The sequence below is a fragment of the Trichechus manatus genome, unplaced genomic scaffold (assembly GCF_000243295.1).
Source record: "Trichechus manatus latirostris isolate Lorelei unplaced genomic scaffold, TriManLat1.0 scaffold00038, whole genome shotgun sequence".
Lineage (NCBI taxonomy): Eukaryota > Metazoa > Chordata > Mammalia > Sirenia > Trichechidae > Trichechus > Trichechus manatus.
In genome coordinates, this window is record NW_004443974.1 from 14,282,778 (window position 1) to 14,305,035 (window position 22,258).

General features: G+C 38.4%; 1 protein-coding gene across 1 annotated transcript in view; it reads right to left on the bottom strand.

Moving 5' to 3' along the window:
- Nucleotides 1-22,258, bottom strand: part of FNBP1 (formin binding protein 1) — a 142,000-nt gene that overhangs the window by 54,924 nt on the left and 64,818 nt on the right. The window contains exons 3-5 of the mRNA XM_023730620.1: nt 16,275-16,331; nt 15,418-15,565; nt 31-111 (exon numbers count right to left, since the gene is read on the bottom strand). Coding sequence (XP_023586388.1) covers nt 31-111; nt 15,418-15,565; nt 16,275-16,331 — 286 coding nt within the window. The remainder of the gene's footprint in view (nt 1-30; nt 112-15,417; nt 15,566-16,274; nt 16,332-22,258) is intronic.

The following is a 22,258-nucleotide window of genomic DNA, read 5'->3' on the forward strand; positions in this document are numbered from 1 at the left end:
TAGAAAGTTCTATAAAGACATTTCTGAAACTGTTTGCTTTTCACTTACTGATTCAAGTTGCTTCCAGCAAGTCTCTATGTGCTGCTGTGCCTTACGTCCATCATGAAAATGCTGGAAGAGAGAAAATATACCCGTGATTAAGTACTCCCTCTTTTTCATATTAATGCATGAGAAAAAAATTTTCACTCACTTAAATGCTGAAGTATTGAACATCTACTACGTGCACTCCAAATAAATGTAAGAGTTAAAAGATAAATTAAAATGGATATGAAAACAATTGTCACAAAGTTCCCTTTAAAATTTGATATAATAATATTGAATTCTATATACACCAACATGTAAAATCTACAGGAATGCTTTATTAAGACAGCAATCTGTTGGTTCTTTTTTTAAACAGCTTTACTCAGATATAATTCATATGTCATACAATTCACCCAAGTAAAGTATACAATTCAATGGTTTTTAGTATAGTCACAGACATACAACCAGCACCACAATTTTAGAACATCTGAATCACTCCAAAAAGCTTTAGCCTTCATCCTCCAGCCCCAACCCATCTTCCTACTAACCTATTTTCTGTCTCTATAGATTTGCCTATTCTGGACATTTGATATAAATAGGATCATATAACGTGTGGTCTTTTGTGGCTGGCTTCTTTTCACTAAACATGTTTCAAGGTTCATCTGTTATAGCATGTATCAGTACTTCATCCCTTTTATTGCCAAATATTCCATTGTATAGCTATACCACATTTTAGTTTATCCATTCATTAGCTGATGGACATTTAAGATGTGGAATTTCCAGTTTTTTACTATAAACATTTATATAAAAGTTTTGTGTGTATGGACGTTTTCATTATTCAGATTTTTTTTAACTTAAAGACAAATTCACCTCCCTGCTATCTGCAAAGGCCCTAAGGCAGGCAGGAGCAAGCGTCAAACAGCAAACACACCAGTGGGGCTGGAAAGGTGAGCATCAAGGAGAATACTAGGAAATGAGGTGAGAGAAGAAAGGGCGCAATTGTGTAGGACCATGTACAGGCTTTTTGTCTAAATGAACTGGGGACTTCGAGTAAAGTACCATGTGGTGGAAGGAGGATTCCAGGCGGGAGGCTGTTCTAACAACTTTGCAGATGACACTGACTTGGGCCAGGCAGTGAGAAGAGGTCAGATTCCGGATGTATTCCGATCAGTAAAACCACCAGGATTTGCTGGCAGATGGGATCAGATGTGGGCTATGAGATAATGAGATGTCCACAGTGTCCAAGGCTGCTGGCCTGAGCTTTAGAAGGAGAGGGAAAACTGAGAGGAATGGGTTTGAGGAAGGAAGATCAGACTCTTAGGTTTAGATGTGTTAAAGTTGCTATTTCTATGAGACACCCCCCAACCCTGCCACAACTGGAGAGTCTAATAGGTAGGTAGTTGGATGTATGAACCTGAGTTTGGGGAAGAGACAGTATAAAAAGATACTTTGTCATTGTCATAAAGTGGGTAGTTAAAGCCATGAGACTGGGTAAGATCACCATGAGAAATGAAGATACCATGGAAAAGCCTGCTAGAAATACACAGAAATATTAAGAAGACAACGTCTTTTTTTTATTCAGTGACCTGAAATCACCAATGTTTCCCAAATCCTTTAATATCCTTCAACTGTAACATCACTGACTTAGTCCGTGGCAATTAACAGATATGCTGGGTGTTTTCCATATCCATTCTCTACCCTCTTCAGTGTCCCAATACTGACCTGCAGGGATCAAAAGGATGGGCCCCAACAATGGGCCCCCTTGCCCTCTGGTTCTGATTAGAGTCGCCATAGAGAGGCTCCGGCATATCAGGGGCGGGAATTTATACCTGTGGCATCCCCTGGCTAAGATGCCATGATTGACTCTCAACCAAAGGCCACAGCTCTGGTCAGGCAGCCCTCTCCATACAACTAATCATAAAGTCCCTATAATGCCCCCTGCCCTGCCCTTTGAGTCTTACCAGCCCTGCGGCACTGCATCATCCCTTATTGCTGTCCCTGAACTCTATCCACAACATTGTAAATGTTCCTTTAAATAAAGGACCTTCCTCCAGTTACTCAGTTTGAATGTGTTGTCGGATTTCTGCCTAACAAGGCAAGCATTGGTGGTGGAGTGTGCTATGGGGAAGGGGAAGTAAAAGAATGACTGAGATGAAGAGGTCCCTTAAATGCAATCTCAGAGCTTTTATTTTACCTAGTCAGAACCTACGATTAGCTAAGTCACCAACAATAACTGACTACTGAGGTTGGGGGTGGGAGAAAGGTGGACGGGGGGAGACAAAATCAGATTTTTTTTTTTTTAAAAGAACAGTGTTCCTTTATAAGGGAATGTTTTCTTGCCTCTTCTTTGAGGTCACACTTCACTCTGTTTTAAACATCTCTTTGCAGCAAGTTTTATCCATTTGACAATCTTTTTTGACATCTACGAACCCAAGACGGGCTGCTTGGGGCTTCATTTTTCAACTTTCATAATACACAGAGGGATAAAACAGAAAAGAGACAGAGTCTATGCCTAGGAATAAAAAGCAAGAAAGGATCAAGGCTACAGAAGAAGTCAGAAGTAGAGCTCAGGGCAGGGTTAGAAAAACACTCTGAATCTTGAAAGAAATACAAAATGCAAACAGGTTTACTAAAAGTCGTAAATACAGTTTTAAAAAAGATGAAACAGAAGGCGTGAGGGAGGTTCTCAGGGAAAAGACAGGCAGAGCACAAGGAGGCAGAAGACCAGGTTAGGGAGAATCCCAGAGGAATGCTAACCTGCACCCTTTCAGTGAGGTACCCATAACCCATTGCTGTTGAGTCGACTCCAGCTCATAGCGACCCTATAGGACAGAGGAGAACTGCCCTATAGGGTTTTCAAGGCCGTAATCTTCACGGGAGCAGACTGCTGCGTCTTTCTCCTGTGAAGCAGCGGGTAGGTTCAAACCGCTGAACTTTGGTTAGCAGCCAAGTGCTTTAACCACTGCACCACCAGGGCTCCTTTAGTGAGGCACAATGGGTCCTAAATATCCTTTGTGCTGTTCAGAAATGTAACTTTCCCTAACTGTCAAGAGAACTATCTCCATTTCCCAAACAGGACCACAGAGCTCTGTCCTGTGTTGCTGAAAAGATACCACCAGTCCCCAAAGTTTTACTTTGAGATTCGAAGACAGACACAAAAAGAAATAAAATGCCAGCACCAAAATCAGAGAGCTGTTCTCTAAGTTTACACTCTGTCTCTACGGCAACTCATAAATTAATGTTTTGAACAAAAGGAAAACTCTCTTACAGCCTGCTGCAGTACTGGGTGGAGAACGGAAATGCACACAGAAGTACATGCAGAATGTGATAGTCACAGGGCAGGTTGACAAGGCCTTACTATAAAAGGAGTCTGAAAACAACAGACATTCAAAGGCAAATTTTGAAAGTCCTAGGGATGAATGATTTAAGGAGCCCTGGTGGTGCAGTAGTTAAAGCACTCAGCTGCTAACTGAAAGTTCTGTGGTTTGTACCCACCAGCTGCTCTGCAGGAGAAAGATGTGGCAGTCTTCCAGTAAAGATTTACAGCCTTGGAAACCCTATGGGCAGTTCTACTCTACCCTCCAGGATCACTATGAGTCAGAATCGACTCGATGGCAGTGGGTTTTAAGGATGATTTTGATTGAAAACACACGCAGCCAAGTCTCTTGCCACCCCTTAATTTAAATGTTTAATAAATATGAATTTATTTTTAAAGCATGTTGTGTACCTTGACTTTAATGGTGAACTTTTTCCCCAGGAAGGACTCCTCAGTCACACATTTCCCCATTATGCCACGGATCTTGTCAGATTAAAACAGTTACCTGAAAATCACACTTATAATAGTAACATTTCATGTGACTTCAGAAAAAAGTCTAGGTAATGGTGATTTTCCTTCTAGTCTTTCATGGTATGTGTTCCTCCAAAATGGATTAGGCTACAATACACACGAAAACAAACCAAAAAAACTTTCTGTGCTGCATGAGCCCTTAGGAAATTAGTAAATGGAACAAAAGGCCTCCTAAATGGTTTGTGTACTTTAGGATCTGAATAGCAGCGGTCACGTTCAACCAGTTCTATCCCTCTCTTTTAACAGGAAAAGCTATTTTTAAAACAAATTTTACTATGCTTTAGGTGAAAGTCTACAGTGCAAACTAGTTTCTCATTAAAAAATTCATACACAAATTGTTCTGTGACGTTGCTTGCAATCCCCACAATGTGTCAACACTCCTCCCCTTTCCCTTTCCCTTTCCCTTTCCACTCTGGGTTCCTTGTATCCGTTCATCTAGGTTTCCTGTCCCTTCCTGCCTTCTCGTCTTTGCTTTTGGGCAGGTGTTGCCTATTTGGTCTCATGTACTTGATTGAACTAAGAAACACATTCCTCGCATGTATTATTATTTGCTTTATAGGCCTGTTTAATCTTTGGCTGAAAGGCAGACTTCAGGAGTGGCTTCAGTTCTGAGTTAGCAGGGTGTCCCCGGGGGCCATAGGGAAAAGAGATTTTAACAGTTACAAAGTTAAATAAAGGGCTTGCCAGATCTATTTGTTGTTTATTAACAAACAGTGGCAAAACATTTCTCTGTACAGTGAGTAAGTGTGTATCTAAAAACTGAGCCTCCAAGTTTTAAATAAAGAGGGATTGTTCTCTGGAAAAAGATAATAAGCACTTCTTTTGGAGCCACGGAGTGAAGTCATCACTTCGCTTTTCTCCCGTCAGAGAAGAGACAGGAAATGCCATCTCTAGAGACACAGAGAATGTGCCTTACTTTCTCCTGTAATAAGATGCTTTTAGTTCCTTTTAACACATAATAATAGACTCAAAAATGCCTGATGGTATCTGGGGGTGATGGCTAAACTTCTTTTCATTTCAACTTTTAGTCGAGCCTTAGTCTGTACAAATGAAAGCATCCTTCCGAAAAAGATTTTTTCTTTTGAGATTTCCCAGTGATCGGGGTAGTTAAGATAAAAATCACAGAAAACCTAAAACAGGCAAGCATTAACTTAAAGATTTTGCCGCACTGTTAGAAACTGTACTTAGGCTAAATAGACAAACTGTGAGACTGTTTAGTATTCACAGTCTACAATTTGGTACAACAGCTGCTCATTTTTATTATGCATATATATATTTAAACTATTAATGGTCAAAACTACTAATAAAGCAAAATATGGCAATAATGTAAGAACAGTTGCTTAAAAAAAAAAGGCAGCAGAAAATACATGAATAAATACTCAACTGAGAACAGTCTAAGATCTGGAATTTTAAATAAACTTAGAATCCACAGTTGAAAACAAAGAAACATGAAGACTTGTAAAGGGCAAAGTAAGAAAGAGAGCTTCCAGAAAACATGTTCTGAGACCAATGGTATAATTACTTCAAAATCAAGTATAAACAGTGTAGTCAGTTTGAACACCATCAGCTTCTAAGCCTTACTCTGAATTCCCAGATTTAAATTTAACTATAAATCTATATGGTATAGATATTTACTTGGACCATGTGGGAAAGTTCTGAGTCACCGTCAATCTTGTTCAGGTGAGCATTTCTCATCCTTTCTTAAATCCCAAATCATAAACACAGAAACATTAGTGATGGGAGTTGCATTCTGCTTTTATTCAGTAAGGTGTATTTTCTCAAAGTTACTTACAATAAAAATTCCTCTTCAATGAACTTGTTTAACATTTCCTAAGATGCCTATCTCCTAGTATCATGCTCAGCTGCTTAACTTCACCCCACACTGGCCCATCTGGGCACTGGGCAGGAGACCCTTACACATGGGCCAGGGTCAGGGCTAAGTTTCCTTCACTCTCATTCCAGCTGCCTCTTTTCCTCACTGTTCCGCTGTTACTCTCATGCTGATTTCGCTACTCAGAACTCTCCACATCCAGCAATTTACCTAGACTTTAGTAGTGTTTTTCTGTTCTTCAGAATAATCCCTCCCTTCACATTCCTTAAAATTCTAATTCCTCTGAGGAATTTGGATTAACTCTTAGGATGAAAGGATCAACTAAAAATGATCAATATTAAGGAGCAAATGACTGCAGTCCCTAACTTGATCCTCTCCAAGGGTAGAAAGCTATTACTTCCAACCCCAAATAAGGAGTTTCAGGTAGAGTGCCAGGTTGAGGGGTGAAACACTTTTGGGGCAGTAATCTTTCTCTGGGTTGAAAGGTCTTAAATTCTAATTCAATCATTTACTCAACAAATGTTAACCGCATGCCCACCATGTGCATGGTGCTGCTCTAGGTACAAGGACAACAGCATGAATAAAACAAAGTCCCTGTACTCATGAAACTCAAGTTGATGCAGTAGTAAGAGAAAGAGGTAAGGGACTAGAGAGGGATGCGGGGAGTGAAGGGTGATTATATTAATGTTCAACGAACAGCAAGATGCCAGTGCAGTTAGAATGATCTGAAGGGAGAGTTAGTGGAATGCGGGAAGGCCAGAGAAGTAGGCAGGGCTAGACACAGCCTCCCAAGTCCTAGTGAACATGACAGGAAGCTACTAGTCTGATTTGAGCTGGCTGCTGAAGGGAGAGTGTATTGAAAGGGGTAGGGTAGAATAGGAGGGAAACCAAGACGTAGGCTGTTGCACTCGTCTAAGGGAAAGCTGGTGGCAGCTCAGAGATGGAGATGGGCAAGCATGGACGCAGGGAGACAAGCAATTCTCACACTTAGGAGAAAAAGGAGGTATCATTCCAGCTTACAAGGGAGAAACACAAAACCTAAGGTCACGTTTCAAACCCAGAATTTAAGTGTCCTGATAACCAAATATGTTATCCCATGAATGACGAAATAAAATTTCTTTGGTTCACCAGACCAATGGCTTTGTAGGTGATAAAAGCACAGTGGCAGCAGGGCCCATGCTTAATTAACAGAACGACATTATCATATGTTCTTTTAATACAAAGAAGACATAACAAAACAAAATACACCATCTAGATACATGTTAAATCAGGGGATATCTGTATGTGTTGGGGAGGGGAATTCTGAACCCATACCATAAATAAAAATTTTAAAATAACTAACAGCAGCACAATTAAGACAATTCTTAATTCTTTGGACTGGCCACTGTATAAGCATGACCCAAGCAAAAGAGCTACTGAAAGGTAGAAGGGCGTCTTGCTTTTTGATTTATGTAAACAAAGCCAATGACACCAGAACAGAACCACTGCTATGAAAACTCACTGCTCCTTTTCCAGATTATGAAATCTACAGTCAGTCTTGCTTTTATATGTTTTCTTTCTACAGGTACTGGCTTTATTACTGAGTATCCACAGCTAAATCTCATGAGGACTGAATAGATGAGAAATGGATTTTTAATGAACTTGAGCATGTATATAAACTCCTTTTAGTTTTTACTTTCCTTCATGCTAAGTATTATCTATTTGCTATAATCTCTTATAAAAACACTTTCTAAACATACTGCAGACAGTCCATGCCACAGAATTGCCTTACAGGAATTAAACCCCTTCATAAAGTCCATAAATAGGACCTATCCAATACCTAATTTTAAAAAGAATATTATAGCTTTTGGCACAGTATCAATTTTCAATATTTCGGAAACCTTGGGGGAAAAAATTGAAATGGTCAATTCTAAGAAATGTGGGGTCTGTAGGCATACTCTGAGGTTTATAAAAATTTTAGTGAGTCACTGAAGGTATTGTATAATTGTTTCCTCTAGAACGCTTCAGATAAATATTGCCAAAAAGTAATTCTGCTTTGGGCCAAGATTTTGTGAGTAACGAACCATGTTTTCCACCTGTGGGGAGAAGTTTTCTTGGAAGTTCCAGCAAATGTTGGCCTGAACCTCTTGGTTCCCATTCTGGAGCTGAAAATCACCATAAATTTCCTATGTGTGGTTAGTGGTGATCATTCTGGATAACCCTAAACAGACTCAAAGGTTGGAGCGGAACCAAACGATCTCTCTAAAATTCTTTAATAACTTGATTTAACCTGCATAGCTAATAAGTGTGTACTTTCAGTAGTTATTATGGAGAAGTATCAACTTCGAATTACCCACATCACAGACTGGCCAATTCATATCCAAGTTGATAATTTTAGTGACATTTGGGAGTCTCATCTATAATTCTGTTAAAGGCCACCAATTTTCAAATGATCAGAGCTTAATCAAGAACCATAAATCATATATGCTTAATCATGTATGCTTTGACCTCATATTATTCTTACTTCTGGGAATTTAACTTGGGGAAATAATTCCCCCCCAAAGGAAATAGCTATGAAGAGTTCACTGTGGTATTATTTATATAAATAAATAAGTAAATAAAATGAAACACTGGAAATAGCCTATAGATCAAATAATAAAGAATTAGTTAAGTGAATTACAATAATGTTAGAATAATATACAGCCACTATAAATTCTAATTATTACAACTATACATTTTCATGTAGAGACACAGAAAATGCTTATGATATTAAATGGGGGATAAACAAGAGTACAAAATTATACAAACAACAGGACTTATATGCTTAAATATTTTATACACACACACACACACACACACACATAAATGACATCCAAAAGGAAAGTTGGAAAAATGGAGACTTTGATTTATAAGGGGTTGTGAGTTTTTATTCTTTAACTCAGAGTTTCAACGATATTCTTTTAAAGTTTTGGTAATTTATAGAAATAATGGCACTGCCCCCCAAAAAAGGGGGGAAATTAAATAAAACAAATAGAAGTTCTTTTTGTATGTGGTCAGCTTTAGGAGATGATGAATACAGTATTCACTGTAAATTTGTAAAAATCTAGAAAATTCAAGCAAGTATAAAATTTCCAGATTTTACATTAAAAGTAACTACGTTACCTTATAAGGAACTCTTGATTTCTCAGTTATGTCTACTCATTATTATTACACCCCAATAAATCCTAGCCATTGTCCTAAAGCTCAGATTTGATGACAATTTATGTTTTTGACTAAGAGGCAGAAGACAAAGTAAAGGAACTGTCATTGTATACTTTGATTTGTATTCCCCCTCCCAAAGACTGGCCACTGATTCCATTACATCTAAAGAGAAGCTGAACAACTCACCAAAAATACAGTTGCCTTAAGTGGAGCCCATTATGTGAAGAAATTAAGCTCTTCTCATCTTGGGCTTCTAGGAGTGATCATGTTTCCTAAGGAAAACCAGTGCTGGCTCAGAATCAGCAGGGAAGACTACACTGCTACGCTCTTGTAGATGACAAGTCAAGGTTCTCTTTTTAAAGAATTTGCTTTTAAAATTGCAACATATTTTTTCAAAATAATCCTATAGTTGTATGTGTCAGTACAAATACTGGTTATTCATAAGATTATGTGAGTGAACTGTACTGTGACATGAAAATACACTATATGTGGAAATTATTGCACAAAAATGATCTTTTCTTCTAAAAACATAAACAGTAAGTACTATCCTGTTCTACAATTGGAGATTTGAAGACGTAAAGATCAAACAGTGGGCTCACTATCATGATATGGCCCCAAAGTCAATAAAACTATCAATCACTCCCTCTGCCTTGCTTTCTTCTACTTCCTTTCAAATCCATACAAAAATGGAAGGAAACAGTAGGCTATTTTTCACTATGCAAATACTTCTTAGAAATTCATCTATTTAAGCATATCAATAACTAAATGAAAACTAATTTTCTACCAGATTCTCAACTGAGCTTAGGAATATTTTCTATATGCAGTGATGAGATCCAGCAGTAATCCTGTGAGTTCTAAATAGTACCTTTGGGCAGAAAGGATTCTGCCACAGTATCAAATGGCCCAACATGTATTATACCAATAGTTGAGAATGGTACTTAAGCAAGACATTATTTCTATTCAACAAAGAGAAATAGTAGGTAGGTCTACACTTTAAAAGGCAGCTTATTTTCAATACCATCTACAAATGCAACAATTTTAGAAAGGTCGTTTTAAATTCACTGGACAACTGCTGTTATGACATATGGTCACAAGGAAGCCTGTACACACTCCTGTTTTCTGTAATAAACCCTGATCAAGAAGCTCTGGGGTAGAATGGAGATTTGTATTGAGAAATGGAATGACCACAATAAGGAGCTTCTAGATGTTCAGTGCTTGTATCAAAATACCTGAGCGCTGTGCTAGGTGGTTTGTACTTGTATTCTTGCGACCCTCTGTAAGGTAGTTATGGTCAGCCCTCAGTTTATAGATTCAGAACTAGGAGCTCAGAGAGGTTACATAACTTGCCTAAGGTCACACAGCTGATAGGGGTGCTGCAGTTCTGAGCCAGTTTTGTTTACTGGAAGGCCTGTGTCCTTTCCTCTCCTCGCCTCACAACCCAGCAGGAAGTTACAGCTCCGTGGTCACGGTACTGGTTTTGGTTCTCCTTCTCTTCCAAGAAAGATCTGAAGCACACTGTCAGCCTTTCATTGTAGCACAGCAACAAGGCAACTGAATTTGGTATCAGAAGACTTAGATTTGAGTTTTAGTTTTACTGTGCCACTTCTGCCAATAATAAACATCACCAGAAAAGGGAAATGATAACATTCTCCAGTTGTTTTGAGTCATCCTTAAGAAAATTAGAGTGTTTGTTAAGAAAAGTCAGAGTAGTCAAAAGTAAAAGCTCTAAAGGAGAAGTGTTGGTTAGTATGAGAAGATGTCAGGTACCTTCTTTTCTAAAGCTAATTGCGGATGAAGATATTTATAGTATTTATTAAACAGAAACATACATGCAAACATGCTCTGTCCTGAGAGGCAGGATGCCTGGGTTTGAATCCCCATTCCACCAGAGGTATAGTCAACTCACTCCACATCCCTGTGCTCCAGGCTCCTTATCTTGTGTAAAATATTGGCCCCCATCCCAAAGGGACATTGTTAGGATTGATTGTAAAGTGTAATAGATCTTAGCTATTAAATCTATAAAAACAAACACTTGAGAGTAAAATATCCAATATTTTCAGAATAATTTAAAATATTCTCATGTGTAAATATACAACAGAATGCCACATTATGTAGTCATTCAAGATAATGATAAAATGTTATTTATCATATATTATTTATATATTAACATATTAATACATATTATTTATCATTTATCATATTAATGTCCACAGTTGTCACAAATACACATTTGTCTACTGATATTCTTTCTAGAATTTCCAGAGGTTTCACATTTTTCTATTGTTTCATTTTAACATAATTGCAAAATGCATCGAAAGAACATGGTGTTTGCGGCTCCTCCCATGAGAACAGTTGACTCAGAGCTGTAAACTTGTAATTTTCCTTAAAATAAAAGGAATGCTATGCATTGCAAGATATTACCTAATGTATACATGTGCCACCTATAATTTACTCCATAAATTACTATCATTTCTGATAAAAAAGGAACAGAATTCAAAATGAAGATATGACTGACTGTTAAAGACATGTACTTAGCTTAACTAATAAAAATGTCTGCCTTAAGCTTTATGCTCTTTTAAGAACTATCTATACAGGATCAAAGTGACAAGAGCAACTTGCAAGATTAAATAGGAACCTTAGGGGGCAGTGAATTTACTTTAATGGGGGAGGAACAACTCAGAAAAGGAGGGTGAGAACAGTTGCACAACTCAAAAAATGTAATCAATGTCACTGAATTGCACATGTAGACATGGTTGAATTGGTGTATGTTTTGCTGTACATACTCTCAACAACAACATGTGATTAACAGTCAGTAAATAAAACAAAGGACCCAATCATAGCACGGCAAAGAAATACAAGGCTCCTCAACTAGTAAGACCAAGTCTAACCAAGCTGAGTCTAAGGCTACTTCTTCTGCTTCTCAATTACTTCTTTCACTCCATGAGTATTTATTGAGAGCCTGCTTTGTGCCATACCAGGCACTGTTTCAGGGGCTTGGGATACTATGGTGGACAAGTAGAATTCCTGCCCTCATGAAACTTACATTCTAGTGTGGATAAAAGGCAAATGAACAATACATAAAATGTTGGATGCTGATAAATACTATGGAAAATAAGAAAAGCAGGGAAGGGGTCAAGAATGGAGTAGGGGACATGGGGAAGGACTTGCAATTTTAGATAAGTGGACAGGAAAGACCTCAACGAGAAGATAAGATTCTTGAGAAAGAAGGCAGGGAAAGAGTTCTGCAGATATCTGGGGAAAAGCTTTCCAAGAACAGAAAAGACAGTGCAAAGGCCCTGAGGCAGGAGTATACCAGACATGGCTGAGGAGCACCAAGGAGGCCATGTGGTTGGAGAAGATAAATTCAGACAGGTAGCAAAAAGCCAAGTTATGTGAGCTTCGCATCTCATGACTCACTCGAGAAATAGAATTTACATTTTATACTAAGGTAAACGTACAGACCTTTTGTTTAGGGAGTTGGCTGAAATGCTAAACTATATGGGTAGAGGAAGGTCACTCAAGAGACACAAATCACTGACCAAAGTAACAAACAGGAAGAAGGTATAAATCTTTGCAAGGCTGAGGGAAGTTCAGGAACCAGGGAAGCAGTCCAACACAATGTTCAGATTTATTTTACTTACTCTATGATGCTATTAGGTATTTGTGCTTTATTCTGAATCTTCCTGCTTCCTTTCCACCATATAAAATAAAAAATTTTTTAGTGAATGGTCTAGCAGGGGATGTCATCTAATTTGGGGCTCCAGTGTAGGGTTTCTCAATGGGCCAAGTAATTCATTAATGTGGGGGATGTTCTATGCATTGTAGGATGTTTAGCAGCCATCTCTGGCCTCTACCTACTAGATGCCAAGTAGCACTCTCTCCCCCTGATTTGTGACAACCCAAAATGTCTCCAAACATTGCCAAATGTTGCAGCACGAGTGAGTAGGGTAAACAAAATAGCCCCCAGTTGAGAACTACTGTTCTGATGTGAAAAGATAAAAATTCTTTTCCTCAGTTTAACACATTAGTTTTTTTGTTTGCATGTTTGTTTGTTTAACCAATGGGTTAATCTTAAAGCACGTACCTCTTCCTACCTTCTAAATATACCCAAAGCCAAGTGCCACATACTTATACTTTAGAAAGAACGAAACTGCAGGAGGAATGGGGAAAGGTGAGCTGTGTGAAGCATGTGCACTAATTTAGTCCATTGTCTTTACATCATTCACAAACATTTACAAATGATCTCTACTTTGGGGCTAAATATTTGTTCATTCATTCTTTCATTAATTCACCCATCCAAACATGTCCACATTTATCCACCCGAAAGAAATTTTTATCTGGGCAAGCCCTGTGACTGCTTTGGCTAATAGAATACAGCAGAAGTAAGTGATGCTTGGCCAGTTCCAGGGATAGCCCTTAAGTGGCCTGGCAGCTTCATCTCCTGCTTCTCAGAGTCCTGTGCTGCCATGTAACAAGTCCGGGCTACTTTGCTGAAAAGGGTATCTGAAGCATGAAAACCCACTGCTGTCAAGTCAATTCTGATTATAGTGATCCTACAGGACAGAGTAGAACTGCCCCATAGTGTTTCCAGGGAGAGGCTGGTGGATTCAAACTGCTAACCTTTGGTTAGCAGCCATAGCTTTTAACCACTGTGCCACCAGGGCTCCATCTGAGGCACCAGTTATGTGAATAAAGAGGCCATCTTGGACACCCAGCCCAGTAGAACCTTCAGATGACTCCAGGTCCAGCTGACTTCTAACTACAGCTGCCTGAGAGACATCAAGCAAGAACTGCCCAGCTCAGCCCAGTCAACCCCAGAACCACAAGAGAGACTAATACACTGTTGTTTTAAGCCACTAAGGGTTGGGGTGGAGCCCTGGTGGTGCAGTGGTTAAGAGCTTGGCTGCTAACCAAGTGGTAGGCAGTTCAAATCCACCAGCTGCTCCTTGGAAACCCTATGAGGCAGTTCTACTCTGTCCTATAAGGTCACTATGAGTCAGAATCAACTCGACGGCAACAGGTTTGGTTTGGTTTTTAAGGGTTGGGGTGGTTTGTTGCAGAGCAGTAACCAGAACAGTCCCTGATTTCAAAAAGCATACATTCTACAAATACTTACATGTGTTCCCAATTATTTCCTACTGACACATAAGCTGACTGACATTCATATGTGGCCTATCAAAAGTTATATGCAACTCTCAGTTCTAGCTGTAACTCCACTTGGCTTCTTTCACTGAAGAATTATTTTAAAAAGGCCTCTTACCCCCAAAACTCCACCTTTCACCCCACTCTCTGCTCCTCTTGGCTTCAGTGTTAAGGCCCTGGGATGCCTTTCCCTGATCCCCAGGATGTCACATAATCCCATTACATACTTCCACAGCATTTGTACTCTTTCTTTGTAGCAACTATTACAATTGCAATTAAGTCATTATTTTTGGAATCATTGTTGCTGTCCCCTCCATTTCAACAGGAACCATATTTATCTTGTTGACTCATATATCCCCAGGACATTAAAAGAACGATTGTGGACTCAGATTTATATAAAAAGCATATCATTGGTCAACTGTGGCACTTTATCACTAATAACAAATTATTATGCACCTCACAATCAAAGCACAATGATACAGACCATGACTTTAAAGATAAAGCCCGTAAGGCAAAATCTTGACTGTGAATATTTTATTTCAAGTATTCTCTTGTATCTTTTGTTAGCAATAAAAACTATGAAAAGACTGTAATGGTGGCAAAAGGAATAATAAGGTCTTGTTCATGAGATTGCAATGAATGAGCCAAGGAGCAAAATGGAAGTTTCTGGGTTTTTTTTTTTTTTTTTAACTCCTTTTAAGTACTTATTTTAATACTACTTATTCTATTCATTACATAGTATGTTATACTGCTTGCTCTTTTTATGTCTAATTCCTCAAATGTATTTAAATTCCTCAAAGTGATTCATATTCTGGGGTCCACAGATGAGTATAAGTGTCTGAAATTAAAAACCAAACCTGTTGCCATTGAGACAATTCTGACTCATGGAGAACCCATGAGCATCAAGTAAGATAAGGTTTTTTGGCTGATTTTTTGGAAGTATATCATCAGGTCTTTTTTCCTTGGTGCCACTGGGTGGATTTGAACCACCAACCTTTAGGTTAGTAGTCAAGTGCAAACTATTTGTGCCGCCTGTCTGAGGGACCCTTGAAATTGTATGTAAAGATCTAGGAACACTCCAGGAACAGGGTCCAGAGCTTTTATATAATTCTCAAAGCCATCAGTTTAAGACCTATCAATCTTTAATTTTATCCCTTCTAGGGATAGTCCCGGAGCCCTAGTGGCACAGTAGTTAAAAGCTCAGCTGCTAACCAAAAGGTCAGCAGTTCAAATCCACCAGCTGTTTCTTAGAAACCCTGTGGGGCAGTTCTACTCTGTCCTATAAGGTCACTATGAGTGAGAATCAACTCAAAGGCAACAGGTTTGGTTTGGTTTTAGGGACAGTCCCATTGTCTTTGGTCCATCTCTTAGGAAGAAAAAAATAAATGTTTATTACCGATTTCCTCTCCTGCTTCAGTTCTTGGACATAGCGTGCTAACTCCACCATGATCTGTGAGGTCATGTTCTCGGAGATAACTTCATGCTGTCCAGCATAGTCGTTCATTTCATTCAGGGTGGAAAGGAAAGCTTTACATGATGTATACCTATGACACAGAATACACATCACTTGTTTTCAAACAAGGCCACACCCATTCTAATGCTGCTTTTCTCTGATGATACATTAATTAAAATCAAGTTAATCTGCCTTGACCTCCCATAGGATCCTGACAATTTATTACACATATAGTGTTCTCACCAAAATAGTTCAGAGTTAATTACAACTGAAATACTTTTCATTTTGTAAAACTGATTTGTTCTATGTAATGCAAGTATTTGGCTTTGTTATACTTAGTCTAAGTATAATCCAAAATATATACATACACTATTTGTACTAATGTACTGAATATTTAGATCTACATTATACATATAATTCTTTTGGGCTGTCCATGTTAAGATGCCTTAATTGCTGGCTGAAATTGACATATTTCTGGGATAAGTGGTAGTATGATAGGTTTTGACATAACAGAATCAAATCAAGTCTCTAGAATACAGAATCCACACTTTCTGTATTTGTTCAGATTATATTTTAAACTTTTCCTAATTACTTTAATTGAAACCATCTGGAGTAGATCTAATGGTTCTGTATAAGAAAAGTTAATTAAGTATGCTTCTATTGTTCTCTCCCCCAACTCAAAAGCTGACACAAATATGAATAGTAAGTGCAACTTAATAGATGGATATTTCTCCTTCTCCTTCATAATCATCACCAGTGGCATGTAGATATTACCCAATAATTATCAATGATAAACATACTTGTATTCTTCTTCCTCCTTTGAGTTCTTTTTAGGTTGGTATTTCTTTGAAAGATTCCTAAAATAAAAATGCAGACGTGTCACTTTATACAGGAAGATAACTGAGATATCAGTAATAAAAGATGAAGTTACTGCTTTTGTTTACAGGTTTTAGTCACAAAATGTCCACATCTGAAATCCGTTTATTTCCTACCATCTCTCAACATGTGTGGTGCAGCTCCTGTTATTAAGGACTCACACAGCTTTTAATTTCTCACTTCAAAGGTAGAGAAAAATAAGAATAGAAAAGGTTGCTAGCTCATCACCTAACTGGATGTTAAGACCTCACTTTACTTGACTGGAGAGTACAGACCATGTGTAAATAAGCAATGGTTCTCAACTGTAGCATTGAGCTTGGGCAGCATTTCTTACTAAGCCACCACACCCTCATGGTCATCCCCAGTCTGGCATTACTGTCCCAAACCCAAGGAAAACATGGACTGTTATCCAAATATTTAAATTAAAAAATCAAAGTGCTAGGGCATGTTTTCAAGGCGGTGTGGCTGCAGCCTCAAAGAGCTAATGAAAACCTATGAATAAGCCTTCTCAAAAGAAATTGAGACAATATTTTGTGCTAAGACACTTTAACTAGGAAAACTGGTAACCTGCCTAGCAGGTTTGCACAGAATGCTCTCAGATTAACCAAAGTCACCCTATTCTTCCTAATCCTATCTCTAGGTCAGTAATATAAATACTGCATTTAGCATGCTTAAATTTACACAAAAACTAAGAGGTAATTATGAAAAAAGAAAGCTCACTAACATTGGTTCTACTAGCTGATTTTTTATGGATCCTGACTTTAAGCCACCTGTAGTTAGAGAGGAAATCCTGGTGGCATAGTGGTTAAGAGCTACAGCTGCTAACCAAAAGGTCGGCAGTTCGAATACACCAGGCGCTCCTTGGAAACTCACTGGGGCAGTTCTACTCTGTCCTATAGGGTCACTATGAGTTGGAACTGACTCAATGGCAACAGGTGTGATAGATAGTTAGAGAGATGGCCTTAGGATGGTGACTAATGTTCCACAATGGGCTTCTCATCTGTCAGCATCTTAGCATTCACTTCCTTGTTTATTCCATGTTGCTATTTCCTCTTTTATAATAGCTATCCTTACTATTTCACATTTTACTTTTATTTATTCCATTATCTCCAAACCTACAGATTTGCCTAGAAAAACATGCAAAAATAAGTTTATGATTTTGACCATAGTACATTTTACAAAGAGGCGAAATTCATCCCTAACAATCTTTACTAGATGACATGAGAAACAGAGTTTAGCAAAAAGGAAATTGCTATGGTAATCAAGAGACCCTATGCATGGATGGCATAACCTCAGACAAATCAATGAACATGAGTGTGCTTCCATTTCCTCATCTGTAAGATGGAGGGGGTTGGACAAAATGACCTCTATTTTCTCTTCTAGTTTTAAAATTCTGAAGGAATATATGACATCCTATAGAACATCAATTGTTGTGATTATTCGTAAAATGAAGGCATGACAAATGAATGTATAAACAATTGAAGTGGTATTATAATTAGACCAACTGATAAAAGAATGTACTTACTTGAAAGTTGCTATCAAGTGAGCATACATTCAACAAATACATAAACTACAGCATGTTTTCTCTACTGATACTGTGGACACATAGAAAAGTTTATCCAGTAAGTCTAGATCCAAAAGGATGGGAAGAAGGAATATTTCCTTAAAGAATGTGCCTTATATAAAAAATAATTCAAAAAAGAAATATTCCATGTTGAAAGCACAGCACAGTCCTTTAAGTTGGTTTATCACAACCATTCCTTTAAAGGTAGATTGAGTAAAATCACCACAACAAGTATCAAGAATGAAAAGAAGCAGATGACTATATAATCAATATTCTTTTCCATATATGTTTAGATTAGCATATACAGGGGACTGGAGTATTGGAAAAGACTAGTGGCTGCATGTGAGATATTTTTAGCACATAGTTTTAAATATTAACCATATCTTCTATTAACTATGTGATAAATTAAAAATACCACTTCTAAATTCACATCTTACATAAAGTCTTTAAAAACTGTTATTTTAAAATTTCATTTAAATTCACTTTTTTTTAAGCTTCCAGTTCTTATCAGCCGTAAAAGTAATTTAAATGTCACAACTAGTTTAAAGAAACAGCTTGAATTAATCCAGGTAAAACCAACACTCTTGACAGTCCCTTTTTATCGGTCAAATCCTAAACGGGAGTAAAGACCTGTTGTGGGTAATATTGTGTTAAGACCTTCAAGTTCTGATGAATGAGTATCACTTTGACAACGTTAGCATATATAGCACTGAAAATGTTCCTTTAAAAGCACTAATGAATAATTCACTCTATAAACACCAGCCGAAAACTAAAAGCCTAAGGGGTCTAGAAGTGAATTTCAGGTCTCAGATCAACTTTCCACTTCCATTCTCTGGAGACAGGCTTTCTTGCTTTTATTTGTATTAGGTTATTAAAAGACAAGCAAGCAAATCAGCCACACACACACAAAAAATCTTCAAATTTATGGGATCTTTGAGAAATTATAAGTGTTTTACATGCTTAACTTGCTCTTCAGATAGACTAATTAAAAATGTAAGAGAAAAAGATACATCCTTTAATAAGGATGCTGGGTTAAGATCTGGTTGATCAGTAAGAACCACAGGGGCACTTTTGAAAATGAGATACTTGGGCCTCATTCCAGACCCTCTGGAAATAGAAAGTTCAGGGTTGGGCTCAGGAATCTTTTGTTTTATCTTTCTTTCTTTTGTTTTTCAAAAGCTCACTGCAAGATTTCCAGATACAGGTGGCAGAATAAAATTGCATCAGAGAATCGTGCTTTCCCAGTAACTAAAGGTGAAAAACAAAAGCCAGGAAATGTTTCAATTGCAGAAGATAAACAAACAAAGAAAGGCACATAACCTCAGGCCACAAACTTTCAAAGTGGTGCTGAGGTGAGGGACAGAAAGAAGATTCTGGGACAGCTTAGAATGGATGCTAACCCCACCCTCACCACCAAAGGAGGGAAATAAATCCACAACACCGTGAAAATCAACTTAGACAGAAGTGGAGAGGCAAGTAAACACTCAGGGAATAGTGACCGAAAAACTTCGAGAGGAAACGCCCATCCTGACCAGATTCCCAGGACTTGGAAGGGAGCAGGGGCTGCCTCCCGCCCCCAATTCTCCTCTTTCCAGGGCTCCAAGCTGAGTACATGGGAGGAATCGCCCCAAACCTAGGAATCCCGCAGGTGCAGGATACACCTTTGACCCACTGGAGAATGGCTAACAAAGTTTCAGAAGAGAGAACAGCTTAGGGTCTCAAACAAAGACAACATGCACAAAACGAGGCCTTTTCCCACCCCCACCCCATACCGTCTGTCCTCAGGTTTCTGCAAACTGGGCGGAAACATACAATACTGCAGCCTCAGATGGAGCTGAGAGGGAAAGACCAACAAATACTAGAAAAGAAAGGAAGCATGGGAGGAAACCATCACCAACAGGCTATCAGAGCAAATAGGAGCACTTGTGTTTCTTACATTACTAAGAAAAACATGCCAGGCATCAGCCTCAGAACTTTTCATGTTTTATCCAGGGCTTTGAACCAGTTCATTCCGGTTTCTGCCCCTGCTGAGAATCTGCATTTCTACCCCAGATATACCGAATCAGAATTTACATTTTAACAAGATCTCCAGGTAATTCTTAAAACGAAAAATCAAACCAGTTGCTGTGGAGTCAATTCAGACTCACAGTGACTCTACAGAACAGAGTAGAACTGCCCCATAGGGTTCCCAAGGGGATTCGAACTGTCGACCTTTTGGTTAACAGCAGAGCTCTTAACCACTGTGCCAGTAGGGCTCCTAAGTGATTTCTTACGTATAATAAGTTTTGAGAACCACCGCTCTACTAGTGGTTCTCAGAACTGATCCCTAACCAGCAGCATTAGCATTGCTTGGGAACTTGTTAGAAATGCAAATTCTCAGCAGGGGTACAAACCTGAAGACCCCGGTTCAAAGTCCTGGTTTTATCTCTCAACAACACTGTGAGGTAGGAATTACTACTATTATTCACACTTTACAGATAGAAAAAAAAAATGAAGCACAGAGAGTAATTTGCCCAAAATTACACTGTTAACAAATGGTAGAATCAGGATTTCATCCCAGGCATCTGGAATTTTGTCTGAACTCTTAACCACTTCACTGAAACAGAAAAACAAACCCATGACCATCGAGTCAATTCCAACTCATGGTGACCCCATGTGTGCAGAGTAAAACTGCTCCATAGGATTTTCTTGACTGTAATCTTTACGGAAGCGCATCACCAGGCCTTTCTTCCACAGCACCACTGGGCGGGTCCAAACCACCAACCTTTCAGTTAGTAGCTAAGTGCACACTGCACCACTCAGAGTTCTCTATTCCTTCACTAAACTGCCCTTATTAAACATAAGCAAGGTGAAATGACATGCAGATACTGAAGAGAAGAAAGAAAACAACAAAGAAAAACCCAATCTGGAAGAAACATACGAGTAAAAGAAGCTGCATGATATACATAAAGTAATTTGGATTTTGTTCCTGGTTCATGAGAGATAATCTCTAAAAAGCAACAACAATAACAAAAACCTTGGAATTTAAATGTCTTCAGTAAGGACTTCAGACCACACCTAACCAATAGGTTAGGTGAGGTGATGAGGTAACTCTAGGGTGAGGGCTGGTCAGGCCAGAAAGACCACCTTGTGATATCAGCTGATCTCAAGGGAGAGGACCTGGAGTTTGTGTTCCATAATGAGACCCCCGATAAAAGCTCTGAACACAAAAGTTCCATGGGCTTCCTGGTTGATGAAAGATACCCAGTCACATGAGAGGGTAGTGTGTCCCTTTTTGGGACATGGAAGTTCTGCACTGTGAACCCTCTGAGACTTGCGTTATGTGTCTCTTCCTTTGTATCCTTTTTTCCCTACAATACAATTGTGATCGTAAGTACAGCACTTTTCGTGAGTTCTTTGAGTTGTTTCAGTGAAGTTATCGAATCCAAAGGAGTAATGGAGGCTTGCGGCTGGAGTCTACCTATTTGGCAGTCTGAAGGACGATGTCCTTTTAACTTGTGAGATCTGACCTAGCTCCAGGTGGGTACAGGTCAGAGAAAGAAGTGCCACATGAGCGGCTGGTGTCAGAACTCAACAGAGAAGTAAAAAGTGGGGATTTGGATTTATGCTGATTATTATCCTATAGAGGCAAAATCCTTAGAGTATTTTACACTATAGGAAAAATCAATAAAACTTAAAAAAACACAAAGCCAATAAAGTGAGAATCCTAAGACTACAGGATAAAATAGAATGAGATGAAAAGGCAGATCGCAAAGCTAAGGAAATGAACTAAGGACTAAACAATAAAAACACGTCATTACAGAACTAATAAATGAATTATGCTGAATATACAATTAATAACAGAAAAAAGGTTTGATAATCACAGTATATGCAAAGCAACTAAAATAATCAGTAAAAAGGTGATATAAAGAACAAGATGATGTAACGTAAGGATTAACTGGTATCTCTGAAGTACATAACCCAATAAGCAGAATAGAAAGAAAGATTCAGATATAATTGAATAGAGTCTTTAGGATATAAATGAAGGATTGAATCTGCATATGAAAGCGAAGGTCATGTTCTAAGAAAAACTGGTAAAGAATGATCAACATCAAGGCATAGCTTGGTTGGTATTATACTGATAAGCTGAACAAAAAATTCTTCACATATTTAGTCAGAAAAAGCAAACTACCTACAAAGAAAACAAAATCTGCTGGCCTCATACTTCCCCACAGCAACAGTCCATGTCAAAAAACAATGCAGTAAATGTTGAAATGGCAAATGTTTCATATATGGGTGTATATATACATATATATATTTACCACAATTAAAAACAAACAAACCCTAGAGCCGATGCCCTGAATT